Raw genomic sequence first — 13,100 nt, forward strand, 5'->3', positions numbered from 1 at the left:
GAGTTTATAACTGTTTGTTTTTTCTATTCTATTCTATTCTATTCTATTCTATTCTATTCTATTCTATTCTATTCTATTCTATCCTATCCTATTTCTATTCTATTCTAATTTCTATTCTTTCCATTTCTATTAATTCTATTCTATTCATCTTCTATTCGTCTTCTATTCATCTTCTATTCGTCTTCTATCTCTATTTCTATTCTATTCTACTCTTTCCATTTCTATTAATTCTATTCTATTCGTCTTCTTATTCTTATTCTCATTCTCATTCTATTACAGAATGCAGAGGATTGGATCGATTAACCCAGCCTCTCTTCTTGCCGTTTGTCCTTGGGATCGCCCCGATTCCCACTCAGCTCACCTGTGAGGGATGCATACTGCTTGAAAATGTCCGCAGGTGAAGGTCCCAGCAGAAGGAACACGTCTATGATTCCGCTCTCCGACATCCAGCGAACGTCTGTTTGGGGCGTTTCTCCTCCGCCTTGTATGTAATCTAGCATCTTCCCAAACATGGTCTGCAAGGGAAGGGGGGCAGGGAACACTTCTGGATTAGTGTTTCTCAACCTTAAGCAGCTTTAAAACTCCCAGAATTCCCCAGTCAGCTAAGATACTGCAAATCAGAGGTTTCCAAATTGGCAACTTTTAAGACTTGTGAAATTCAACTCCCAGAATTTTCCAGCCAGCAAATTTAAATCAGAGTTTCCAAATTGGCAACTTTAATACTTGTTTTCCCAGGATTTTCCCGCCAATTAGGTTACTATAAATCAGAAGTCTCCAACTTTAAGACTTGTGAAATTCAACTCCCAGAATTCTCCAGCCAGCAAACTTACTATAAATCAGTGTTTCCAAACTGGCAACTTTAATACTTGTTTTCCCAGGATTTTCCCGCCAATTAGGTTACTATAAATCAGAAGTCTCCAACTTTAAGACTTGTGAAATTCAACTCCCAGAATTTTCCAGCCAGCAAGGTTACTATAAATCAGAGTTTCCAAATTGGCTATTTTAAGACTTATGTACTTCAACTCCCAGAATTCCCCAGCCAGCAGCCAGGGATTGAAGTCTACAAGCCTTAAAAGTTTGCCAAATTTGGAGACCCTTGAGGTAAATAACTCACCTATCCTAAAAGGAAGTCCTCAACTTACAAACAGGTGTTAATCGACCTTTCAAAGGGACAAAAACACTGAAAAAAGTGACCCAGGACCGTTGATCACCCTTATGACTATTGCAGCATTCCCATGATCAGATAGATGCTTGGCAACTGACTCGTACTTATGACGGTCCAGGCTCACATGAGCCTCTTTGGGCAACCTTCAAAGGTCAAAAGGGGAAGCTGGATCCGTTTCACGACCGTGTGATTAACTTTAACTCCTGAGGCGATTCTCTTAACGACGGTGGCAAGAAAAGTCGCAAAAAGGGGACAAAAGGTCACTCAGCAAACGTCCCGCTTAGCCGCGGGCGTTTGGGGCTCCATCGTGGCCGTAGGTCGAGGACTCCCTGCCTAATGCAGCAGGGGAAAGCCCACTCCGCTTACCTTGCCAGCTCTGTTGGAGGTGATGTCCACCCAGGTCTCGGCTGCGTTCAGCCAAAACAGGCCAAGGGTGCGTTGGGCGCTGTGAGCCAACAACACAGGGACGGATCCATAGAGCGCCATCGGGTTGTAGAGCTCATACTGGAAGACGTCCAAGTTATAGAGGCGATACGGGTCCCCTCCCCTGCAGAGATGGGATCATGAGAGCAGGGGGGAAAATACTGCCTAAAGAATTCATATTTAGAATAGAATAGAGTAACAGGGTTGGAAGGGACCTTGAAGGTCTTCTAGTCCAACCCCTGCTTAGGCAGGAAACCCTATAGCATTTCAGACAAATGGCCGTCCAGTCTCTTCTTTTAAAACCTTATTTTCTGGGAGGGAGGGAGGGAGGGAGGGAGGGAGGGAGGGAAGGAAGGAAGGAAGGAAGGAAGGAAGGAAGGAGAGTTGGAAGGGACCTTGGAAGTCTTCTAGTCCAACAGGGAGGGAGGGAGGGAGGGAGGGAGAAGGACAGGACAGGACAGGACAGGACAGGACAGGAAGGAAGGAAGGAGAGTTGGAAGGGACCTTAGAGGTCCTTTAGTCCAACAGGGAGGGAGGGAGGGAGGGAGGGAGGGAAGGAAGGAAGGAAGGAATTGGAAGGGACCTTGGAGGTCTTCTAGTCCAACCCCTGCTTAGGCAGGAAACCCTATAGCATTTCAGACAAATGGCCGTCCTGTCTCTTCTTTAAAAACCTTCTTTTCTGGGAGGGAGGGAGGGAGGGAGGGAGGAAGGAAGGAAGGAAGGAAGGAAGGAAGGAAGGAAGGAAGGAAGGAAGGAGAGTTGGAAGGGACCTTGGAAGTCTTCTAGTCCAACAGGGAGGGAGGGAAGAAGGGAGGGAGAAGGACAGGACAGGACAGGACAGGACAGGACAGGACAGGACAGGACAGGACAGGAAGGAAGGAAGGAAGGAAGGAAGGAAGGAAGGAAGGAAGAGTTGGAAGGGACCTTAGAGGTCCTTTAGTCCAACAGGGAGGGAGGGAGGGAGGGGAGGGAGGGAAGGAAGGAAGGAAGGAAGGAAGGAAGGAAGGAAGGAAGGAAGGAAGGAATTGGAAGGGACCTTGGAGATCTTCTAGTCCAACCCCCTGCTTAGGCAGGAAACCCCATAGCATTTCAGACAAATGTGTTGTCCAATCTCTTCTTAAAAACCTCCAGCGATGGAGCACACCCACAACTTCTAGTGGCAAGCCGTTCCACTGGTGAATTGTCCTCACTGTCAGGAAATTCCTCCTTAGTTCTAGGTTGCTTCTCTCCTTGGTTAGTTTCCATCCATGGCTTCTTCTCCTGCCCTCAGGTGCTTTGGAGAATAGCTTGACCCCCCAAATCTTCTTTGGGGCAGCCCCTCAAATCTTGGAACCCTGCTATCCTGTTTCCCCCAGTCCTTCTTTTCATCAAACGAGACGTACCCAGTTCCTGCAACCATTCTTCGTATGTTTTAGCCTCCAGTCCCCTTAATCCTCTTGGTTGCTCTTCTCTGCACTCTTTCTAGAGTCTCAACATCTTTTTTTACATCCTCGCAACCAAAACTGGATGTGGGATTCCAAGTGTGGCCTTACCAAGGCCTTATAAAGTTGTATTAACACTTCACATGATCTTGATCCTATGATTCTGTTAATGCAGCTTAGGATTGCATTGGCTTTTTTGGCCGCTGCAGCACACGGCTGGCTCGTATTTAAATGATAAGACTCCAAAATCCCTCTCACAGTTGCTACTCTTGAGCGAAGTACCACATCTACTGTACCTGTGCATTTTATATATTTTGATTTCTACAGCCGCCCATATCTCAGCAAATCACTATTGGAAGCTCCCAATTCTCTGCTAAAATTTATTTGCCGTCCAAATCAACGTTCACCTTGGCATGCCAAACACCAATATTTTTCCAAACACCAATATTTTTCCAGTTCCACTAAGGAACAGTGGTTAGACACAGCTCCCTGCCAGCACCCCCATCGACCCCAAACCTACTCAGTGGTTCGAAGACGGAGGTTATCTGCGTGTTCTGGGATGCCGTAAACGTTCTCCACTCCCGGGAACGAGAAATCCAGTCCCACTGACGTTGGTCCTGCAGTACAACGAGGAGCAGAGAAGGAAAAAGGGCTGAGTTTCTCTGGTTGAGGCCACTCCGGAAGCATCAAGCCACGTTCCTTCGTCTCATTTGAAGTGATCCCACTTGATAAACTCGGGCTTGCAAGCGGGCATCAGGCTGGAACGTGAAACTAGAAGCCGGTTTGTGAATCCCGGTTAAGCACTTGGGAGGTTTGGTGTTCTGGGCAAAGTCACACATCGCAGAGCGGAATTTTAGTTTGGGGAAGCTATCAAAAAGGGACAATTCGGGGGAGCAAGAAAAAGTGGGGGAGGAAAGGAAGGAAGAAAGGGGAGGAAGAGAGGGAGGGAGGGAAGGAGGGAGGGAGGAGGGAAGGAAAGAAGGGAGAAAGGAAAGAAGAGGGGAAGAAAAGGAGGCAGGGAGGGAGGGAAGGAAAGGAGGGGGAAGGAAGGAGGGAAGGAAAGGAGGGAGAGGGAGGAAAGAAGGGGAAAAGAAAGGAGGGAAGGAGGGAGGGAAGGAAGGAAAGGAGAGAGAGGGGAGGCAAGGAAAGGAGGAGGAAAGAAAAGACAGGGAGGGAAGGAAAGGAGGGAGAAAGGAAAGAAGAGGGGAAGAAAAGGAGGGAAGGAAAGGAGGGGGAAGGAAACAGGGAAGGAGGGAAGGAAAATAGGGAGGGAGGGAGGAAAGAAGGGGAAAAGGAAGGAAGGAAGGAAGGAAGGAAGGAAGGAAGGAAGGAAGGAAGGAAGGAAGGAAGGAAGGAAGGAAGGAAGGAAGATCAAAGCTTACTCAGGCCAGGGGAATCAAAATAATGGTAGCTGGCAGCGCAGAAAAGGAACATAAAAGCCCCCACTGGCAGGGGAATTCTGGGAGTTGAAGTCCACCCATCTTAAAGCTACGGAGGTTGAGAAATATTGATCTAGCCCACCCCTTTTTGTCAGCCTTCCAAATGATGAATTTTATAAAACAAAAACCCATCGTCCTCGTATCGGGAGACGGATCCCAAGAGGGTTTTGCCATTGATCGTTCCCTGCTTTCCAAACGGAAAAGGAGAGAGGGAGATAATACAGATAAAGCTTTAAAAACACACACACACAATGCTCTTATTACCGTTGGGCTTTTTATCTGTGTGGGTCTTAAAAGTTTCTTCCCAGGATCCCGGATCTTCTTCGGGGTCCTTTTGGGAGGCATCCTCAGGCTGGAAATTTAAAAACAAAAGAAAAAGAAGAAAAGAAAGACTGGCATGATCAACGGTGGCACTAAAGGTATAAAATAAATCATAAGGATTTTAAAAACAGGCAACTTAAGGTAGGCGTGGCTGTTTTAAGGCTGGAGCGAATTTTCAGTTTTTCCCTCTCCTTCTCTTTTCACTTTCTCCTTCTCTCTCTCCTTGATCTCTTCCTATTCTCCTCCTCTTCTCCCTCCCTTCCATCTCCTCTTCCTCTTTTCCCTCCCCTCTCTTTTCCCTTTCTCCTTCTCTCTCTCCTGTTCTCCTTCTCTTCTTCCTCCCATCCATCTCCTCTTCCTCTTTTCCCTCCCCTCTCTTTTCACTTTCTCCTTCTCTCTCCTTGATCTCTTCCTATTCTTCTCCTTCTCTTCTCCCTTCCATCCATCTCCTCTTCCTCTTTTCCCTCTCCTCTTTTCACTTTCTCCTTCTCTCTCTCCTGTTCTTCTCCTTCTCCCTTCCATCCATCTCCTCTTCCTCTTTTCCCTCTCCTCTCTTTTCACTTTCTCCTCTCTCTCCTGTTCTTCTCCTTCTCCCTTCCATCCATCTCCTCTTCCTCTTTTCACTTTCTCCTCTCTCTCCTGTTCTACTCCTTCTCCCTCCCATCCATCTCCTCTTCCTCCTCCTCTTCCCCACTTTCCTCTCCCTGTTGCTGGTATGGGTTTCCACCAAAGCCTCCCTCCCCTTCCTCTCCTGACTCCGGTTTCTGGATTCACCTGCTCCGTTTTCTGGGCGGATTCCTCTTCCGAAGGCAAAGCCGGATTGGCGGTTTCATCCGGATCTCCTTCTCCTCCTCCTCCTCCGGCCTCGGGTTCCTTGGCCGGCGTTCTGGAAGGAAAGAGAGTTTGGGGGAAAAAAAGAGGAGGCTCAGTCCGAGACACCCCCCCACCACGATTTCCCCGCGCAGAGGGGGGAACACACCAACGCAAAAGCTCACCAAACGCAAAGGAGGTGTAGTACGTACGTACACCCTGGCGCAAACCGATGGCAATATCGATCAATAGAAACACACACGCCATTTCACAGCCCTGTTTAGTTAGTAGGGATGGGAGGAGGGGGATTTGGGGGGAGAACTAGCCATGAGGTAGAGAATGGGGCGGGTCAAACTAGTTAGTTAGTCCTCGTCTTACAACACTTCATTTAGTGACCGTTCTAAGGTACAACGGCACTGGGGGGGAAAAGGGGGGACTTAAGTTTTCACACTTACAACCATTTGCGGAGCAACCCAAATGCAGACGCTTGGCAAGTGACTCATATTTATGACGGTTGCAGGGTCCCGGGATCCCCTTTTGCGACCGTCTTGACGAGCCAAGGCAAGGGGGAACCCAGATTCACTTAAGAACCATGCAAGTGACGTAACACGTGCAACGATTCCCTTTAGCAATGGCGGCAAGGAATGTTCTAAAACGGGGCAACGAATCCTTCGCCGGGCAACGGCAAGAAGGCTGGGCTTAACTGCAGTTGTAACTGGAGGACTACCTGCAACAGGTGATCGAACGGGGCCGTCCCATTTTCAAAAGCTCTCCCTTCCGATTCTTCGACCCAAGGATGGCGATTTTTGTCTTCTGCCCACGCAGAGATTTCCTTCGTGTCTTTCACTAGCTAAATCCCAAACGTGCTTTTTTTCTTTCGTTCCCCCCAAGAGGCAACTGGATTTTCTCGGTTTTTCTCTTGAGGACATTTCGCTTCTCATCCAGGAAGCTTCTTCAGCTCTGACTGGATGGTGGGGAATGGAAGGATTTAGACTCCTTGCAAGGCAGCTGGTCATTTGCCTCCTTTCGAAGTGAGTCACTGAGGCCACTCGGGAGGTTTATCTATATCCTCACCTGTTTGCCTTGGTTGTGGAAATGCGCGGCACAACATAGCACAAACCCACCAGGACAAGGTTCAGCAGTCCGTTTGCATTTGAAAGACAAAGGCCGCTCTTTTGAAGACGGCAAAGTCCACATTTTGGACAGAGCTGGTTTGGAAGAGGGGTCAAAAGAGGCCATCTAGGTCAAAACTGAACAGGAGGGATACGACACCCTTTCGGTCTCCAGTCCTTTCGGCAGTTCCACCCGTTTGCACCACTCAGGTGACCCTGAGGACACAGACGAACCTCCAAGTGGCCTCAGCGACTCCCTAAAAAGGATGCAAATGACCAGCTGCCTTGCAAGGAGGATCAATCCTTCCATTCCCCACCATCCAGTCAGAGCTGAAGAAGCTTCTTGGAGGAGAAGAGAAACGTCTTCCGAGAAAAACAAAGAAAACCCATTTGCATCTTGGAAAATAAAAAAACACCTTTGGGACAACCATGACCTGGATGACCGAGAATCTCCAATGACATTTAGCTAACCTAAGGCTTCCCCATGTCCTAAACATTGGTATTTAGCTAACCTAAGGCTTCCCCATGTCCTAAACAGTGACATTTAGCAATAGCAATACACTTATATACCACTTTATTTAGCTAACCTAAGGCTTCCCCATGTCCTAAACATTGATATTTAACTAACCTAGGGCTTCCCCATATCCTAAACAGTGATATTTAGCTAACCTAAGGCTTCCCCATGTCCTAAACATTGATATTTAGCTAACCTAAGGCTTCCCCATATCCTAAACAGTGATATTTAGCTAACCTAAGGCTTCCCCATATCCTAAACAGTGATATTTAGCTAACCTAAGGCTTCCCCATATCCTAAACAGTGATATTTAGCTAACCTAAGGCTTCCCCATATCCTAAACATTGATATTTAGCTAACCTAAGGCTTCCCCATGTCCTAAACAGTGATATTTAGCTAACCTAAGGCTTCCCCATGTCTCCTAAACAGTGATATTTAGCTAACCTAAGGCTTCCCCATGTCCTAAACAGTGATATTTAGCTAACCTAAGGCTTCCCCATGTCTCCTAAACAGGGCAAGGCGGTTTAATATTTCAAGATTTCACCCAGCCCTCAGGAGGGAAGGCATTCTAGGGTCCAGAAAAAAGGGAGAGGGGGAAAAAAACAACAACACAGAATCGGATATGGAAAGAATCCACTTCCCTTTCAAGAGATCCGATTCTGCACACAGGAAATCAAGGAAAAATGGCTGGTGAGTTTTCAGAAAAGAGGGAAGGAATATCCAGATGAGTCCCAAACAAGTTAGAACCCAGAAATATCCTAGTTTAGGGATATATATATTTATATTTTCCCTCCCTCCTACAATCTGGTAAACGAATAGCTTTTTAGCTGTTAAGGCTCTAGTCCTCAAGAACAGTGAAGCAATGTTTTAATTTTTTTTTAAAAAAAATCAATTTAAAAAATATTTGTGGCTATCCTATGCCCTCCACCCCACCCTCTGGATCTAAGTCCTTTTTCCCAGCGCTTGATTCTTGCCGGGCCGAACTGCGGCTGACGTGAGAATCTCCTCCGCACCCCACCATACGTCATTCTCCATTCTTAATCTTGAGGAAGGATTGGGGTGGGGGGGTGGGGTCAGAGGGGGTGTGTGGCTCCTCCCATTGCTTATGTCACCAAGGCCGGGCAGCGGACCCCGTTTTTCTGTACGGAGGGAAAGGGGGTTGAGAAACAGAAGCAGAAGCTTGCGGAATTACCTAGAAAAAACGCTCGTGATCCTATCCCAAATGCTAACGACCGTGTCACTAACTTTATCCGAGAAACTGGGAGGGGGGGCCAAGCGAGAGTTGTGGGGGGGGGGCCACAGACCAACAAAAACAGAAAACACAACGGAGAGTCAGTGCAAGGAATCTCAAAAGATGCCCCCAACCCCCCCTGCCTAATTAATTTCTTTTAAACAAAAAATAAATAAATAAACAAAAAAACAACAACCAAGTTTTTGAAACTCAAATAAACCCCAGTTAACAAAAACCAAAATGCATCCTTATTATTTATTTTTATCTATTTAGCAGGATTGCCAGTGGGTTTTACTAGAGTAAAAGAAAAAACAACACACCATGATTTTGTGCTCAGATCAACCCAGATGCTATACAAAATAACCCAAATAATTCCCCCCACCACCAAACCCAACAAATCGATTTTAAATTATTTTTCGTTGTTTTAATGGGTGCAGTACAACGTTAACATAGACACGAGCTTGAGATTTTATGACATTTGAAAGTCAAAAAACAAAACAAGAAATCCAGATAGGTTTAAAAAAACAACAACCCACTATTTAAAAACCAACACTGGCAATCCAGCCTTTATCCATGTCATCTTAGGCCTGGATTCTGCCTGGGGATAAACAAGGATGACTAGGAGGGTGTATTTTGTGGATTAGAAAAGAAAAGGATTTGAAAATCCAATACCTTCCTTGTAGAAGGATGGAAGGCTCTGTCTATCCTTCTACAATCCACCAGAGAGTCAGACAGACAGGAAAATAGGTGCCTAGATATAAAGCTCAGTGCTTTCCTTACGTAACATATACGAGGCTTCTAAATCTTTTGATTTCTGGAGGATTGAAATGCCCATAAATCTCTGAACATCAGAGTCAAGTTTGGTGTAGTCGTAAAGGAGCTGACCTAGAGACCAGGAGATGGTGAGTTCTAGTCCTGCCTTAGACATGAAAGCTAGCTACATCACTTGGGGCCAGGCTCACCAGGAGACGGTGAGTTCTAGTCTTCCCTTAAGGCACAAAAGCTAGCTGTGTCACTTAGGGTCAGTTACCAGGAGGTTGTGAGTTCTAGTCTCACCATAGGCATGAAAGCTAGCTGGTGGTTTAGGACCAGTCCCCCCCTCTCAACCCTCTTAGGGTTGTCATTATTTGGGAAAATAAGAGGCGGGAGTGTCCTTACGTGTGATCTAATTCTACACAGCGGTTTGCCCTGCGGGCATTGCTGGGTGTGCTCTTTCTTGGTGGTCCCTGGGTTAGGTTGTGGTTTATCGAGTTGTAAACCGACAACACTGGCAGGGCAAGCTACTCGTATATAAATAGAGAGCAGACCCCCCGCTGCCTTCAAACACTGAGGACGTTACCTAGTTGGGTCGTGAAACGTCTGCGGGAAAATAGAACTGAGCTCGGAAAGCACCAAGGACCCCGCAGGTGATGGATAGTTGAGTAACATTGTGCTTCCATCTCCAGTTCTTGGGCTGAAGCCAGGAATGCTAGCCTAAATAAACCATCTTCTTTTTCCCCCCGGTAGCAGGCTCTCCTCCGCTCCCAAGGAACCAAAAAAACCCCCTTTCTCCAAACTCCAGACGTGGAGATCCCAGGTACTCACGAGTCCTTCCTCTGTTGCAGGTGTTCAAATACCAGCAAGCCCCGGGAATTGACGCTCAGCACCAGGTCCCGCCCGGCCAGCAGGTCCATGCGAAAGGGCTTCGCTGTCAGGATCACCTTGTGGCTCCCGTCCTCCAGCGACAGCTCCACGCTGTTCTCGTCGCGGCCTGTGACAGACAATCTTGGGGGGTGGGGGTGGGGAGGACGCACGCAAGGGCGGGATGAGGGCAGAGCAGAAATGAGAAAGGGGAAAACGACGTTATCTCACCTGATAACCTCACTTGTTCACCGAAGGATGTTTAAACCAGGGGTCTCCAACCTTGGTTTTAAATGAGTTCAGGATTTTCTTTAGAAGTGTGGACTTACACTCCCAGAATTTGTTTTTTAATTTGTCGTATATTTTTTTTTGTATCCCTTTATTATTTTCACAAATAACTCGAGACTGTGAACATACCCAACCTCATCCTATTTTCCTCACAACCACCATCCTGTGAGTTGGGCTGGGCTGAGAGGGAGGGATTGACCCAGAGTCACCCAGCTGGCTTTCATGCCTAAGGCAGGACTTGAACTCACCATCTCCTAGTGATTGGCCCAAAATCACCCGACCACCTTTCATGACTAAGGCGGGACTAGAACTTACCATCTCCTAGTGATCGGCCCAAAATCACCCAGCTAGCTTTCATGCTTAAGGCGGGACTAGAACTCACCATCTCCTAGTGATTGGCCCAAAATCACCCAGCTAGCTTTCATGCTTAAGGCAGGACTAGAACTCACCATCTCCTAGCGATTGGCCCAAAATCACCCAGCTAGCTTTCATGCTTAAGGCAGGACTTGAACTCACTGATTCCTAATGATTGGCCCAAAATCACCCAGCTGGCTTTCAGGCTTAAGATCATATTAGAACTCAGCATCTCCTGGTTTCTAGGTCAGCGCCTTCCTTCTCACCATCTCCCGCTTTTCAGCTTGGGTGCCTTAAAGGTGAAGGTTCCCCTGGCACATATATGCTAGTCCTTTCCGGCTCTAGCGGGCGGTGCTCATCTCAGTGACAAAGCCGAAGAGCCGGCGCTGTCCGAAGACGTCTCCGCGGTCATGTGGCCGGCATGACTAAACACCGAAGGCACACGAAGCGCTGTTCCCTTCCCACCAAAGGGGGTCCCTATTTTTCTACTTGCATTTTTTACATGCTTTCGAACTGCTAGGTTGGCAGAAGCTGCTGGGACGAGGAACGGGAGCTCGCTCCGTGACGCGGCAATGCTAGGGATTCGAACCGCTGAACTGCCGGCTTTTCCAATTAATTTCCAACCTTAGCTACTCAGCCAAACTGGCTCCCTATGAAACCCAGAAGCCAAGCTCCTAGTCCAGTGTGTGATGTGATGCCAACTCTTTTAAGCCTTCTATCGCTTAAACGTCCCGGCTCTGTGGAAGCTCTAAAGACCCCCAGTCTCCTAACGTCCATCTCTCCATCCCCTCCCGTAGAATCCCCTCCCCAAAGACCCCTGGCCAACGCAGCGGCCCATCCCCGTACCTGGAGGTGGGAGGGTCCTGGATTAAGACGTCGTGTACCTCATAGCGGGGTTTGAGGGGCGTCAACTCGTTGATCCGGAGGCGGGTCATGTTCCCTTTCAAGCCGTAGAACTCCAGGAGGAGAGGAACCTGAGGTTGGGAAGAACGGATTCCCACTGGCTTTTCCCCACTGGTAAATCTCACCCCACAGCGTAAGGCCATGGGGGGGGGGAGGGGGGGAAATACCATTTGAAAGAGACCACAGAAAGCCGACAAGGTAAACCAAAAGACCAAAACACCCAGTCACCAGCAATCCACAACCAGATTTTTATTTATTTATTTATATCCTGCAACTGTATACAAACAGAGAGCAAGGCTCACTCCTCCTAGCACTGATGATGTTCCCTAGTTTGGTCATGAAACATCTGCAAGGAAATGACCAGGCTCAAAGAGCATCAGGGGCCCTACTCTTGTCCTCTTCCTCCACCACTCTCCCTTCTAGCACTGATAATGTTCCCTAACTGGGTCATAAAACGTCCTCAAGAAAACAACCAAGCTCAGAGAGTATCAAAGACCTCACAGTTCTCTTCCTCCTCCACTCCCTTCTAGCATTGATGATGTTACCTAGTTGGGTCATGAAACGTCTGCAAGAAAGCCACCAAGCTCAGAGAGCACCATGGACCACACAGTTCAACCCTGAGCTACAAATACTTTCTTCTATTGGTGCAATCTTAATATTCCAAATATACGTCTAATTGTCTCCTTTCAACGGTATAGAGAACCAAGCCACCCTTTCCCTTCAAGCGCTGATGATGTTCCCTAGCTGGGTCATGAAACGTCTGCAAGAAAACCACCAAGCTCAGAGAGCACCAAGGATCCCACAGTCCTCTTCCTCCTCCTCTTCTTCCCCCTCCTCCTCCTCACAAACCTTCTAGCACTGATGAAGTTCCCAAGCTGGGTCATGAAATATCTGCAAGAAAATCAGAGACTCCACCCCGCAAAGGATCCCACACAGGGACCGTTCTCAATTTTCTAACCCTCAGACCTTCTGTTTGGTCTGAAAGAGAGCGAGTCTCTCTCCAGACCTTTTAGGAAGCCCAAGGGGTTTCATTTACCTTGTTTGCTTCATTAACAAGCTGGATTTTCATAGATTCTTGGCTCAGCTGCAGGGATTCCAGCAGCGCCCTATAAGGGGAGCTTCCAGGTTGTAAGCTTCTCTGACGCCTGAAGAGGGGAAACCATGGTTACTGGAGACAGACCACCCATGCTAGGTAATCTCACGCCCAGTCTGGAGAGAGAGGTCATTTCTCGGCCTCCAAGGACCCCACCCCCAAGATGGCAGGCCCAGGGCCAGGCAGGAGAGAAGGACCTCCTCTTTGGGAACAAACAAGGTTCAGTATCTCTCCACCTCTTCCCTTTTCACACAACTTACTTGCAAAAGGAACTCTGGTCACAGGTCTTGAAGTTGCTTTTGTCTACCGCCGACACCACAGCCAGGAGAAGAGTCAACCACACGAACGCAGACATTCTAGGTGGAACACGAAGGTAGAGATACTTTCAAGCAACGCACAATTAGGG

General features: G+C 47.8%; 1 protein-coding gene and 1 long non-coding RNA gene across 4 annotated transcripts in view; both read right to left on the reverse strand.

Annotated features, from left to right (window-relative positions):
* LOC113453201 (neutral alpha-glucosidase AB-like) overlaps nucleotides 1-13,100 on the reverse strand; it is a 35,766-nt gene that overhangs the window by 13,815 nt on the left and 8,851 nt on the right. For 2 of the 3 annotated variants that reach the window (XM_087913790.1, XM_087913792.1), the window contains exons 2-11: nucleotides 12,955-13,050; nucleotides 12,638-12,746; nucleotides 11,545-11,672; nucleotides 10,021-10,200; nucleotides 8,398-8,463; nucleotides 5,544-5,655; nucleotides 4,713-4,800; nucleotides 3,530-3,626; nucleotides 1,532-1,712; nucleotides 362-515 (exon numbers count right to left, since the gene is read on the reverse strand). In XM_087913790.1, the coding sequence (XP_087769916.1) occupies nucleotides 362-515; nucleotides 1,532-1,712; nucleotides 3,530-3,626; nucleotides 4,713-4,800; nucleotides 5,544-5,655; nucleotides 8,398-8,463; nucleotides 10,021-10,200; nucleotides 11,545-11,672; nucleotides 12,638-12,746; nucleotides 12,955-13,050 (1,211 nt within the window). The remainder of the gene's footprint in view (nucleotides 1-361; nucleotides 516-1,531; nucleotides 1,713-3,529; nucleotides 3,627-4,712; nucleotides 4,801-5,543; nucleotides 5,656-8,397; nucleotides 8,464-10,020; nucleotides 10,201-11,544; nucleotides 11,673-12,637; nucleotides 12,747-12,954; nucleotides 13,051-13,100) is intronic. The other variant, XM_087913791.1, reaches the window with a different exon arrangement.
* Nucleotides 7,098-7,602, reverse strand: LOC148124566 (uncharacterized). Its single transcript, XR_015739677.1, has 3 exons — nucleotides 7,566-7,602; nucleotides 7,204-7,278; nucleotides 7,098-7,162 (listed from the first exon to the last, which is right to left on the reverse strand). It is a non-coding gene; the product is annotated as an uncharacterized LOC148124566 (long non-coding RNA).

Source organism: Pseudonaja textilis, chromosome 16, assembly GCF_049901715.1.
Source record: "Pseudonaja textilis isolate UNSWEBS1 chromosome 16, rPseTex1.2, whole genome shotgun sequence".
Lineage (NCBI taxonomy): Eukaryota > Metazoa > Chordata > Lepidosauria > Squamata > Elapidae > Pseudonaja > Pseudonaja textilis.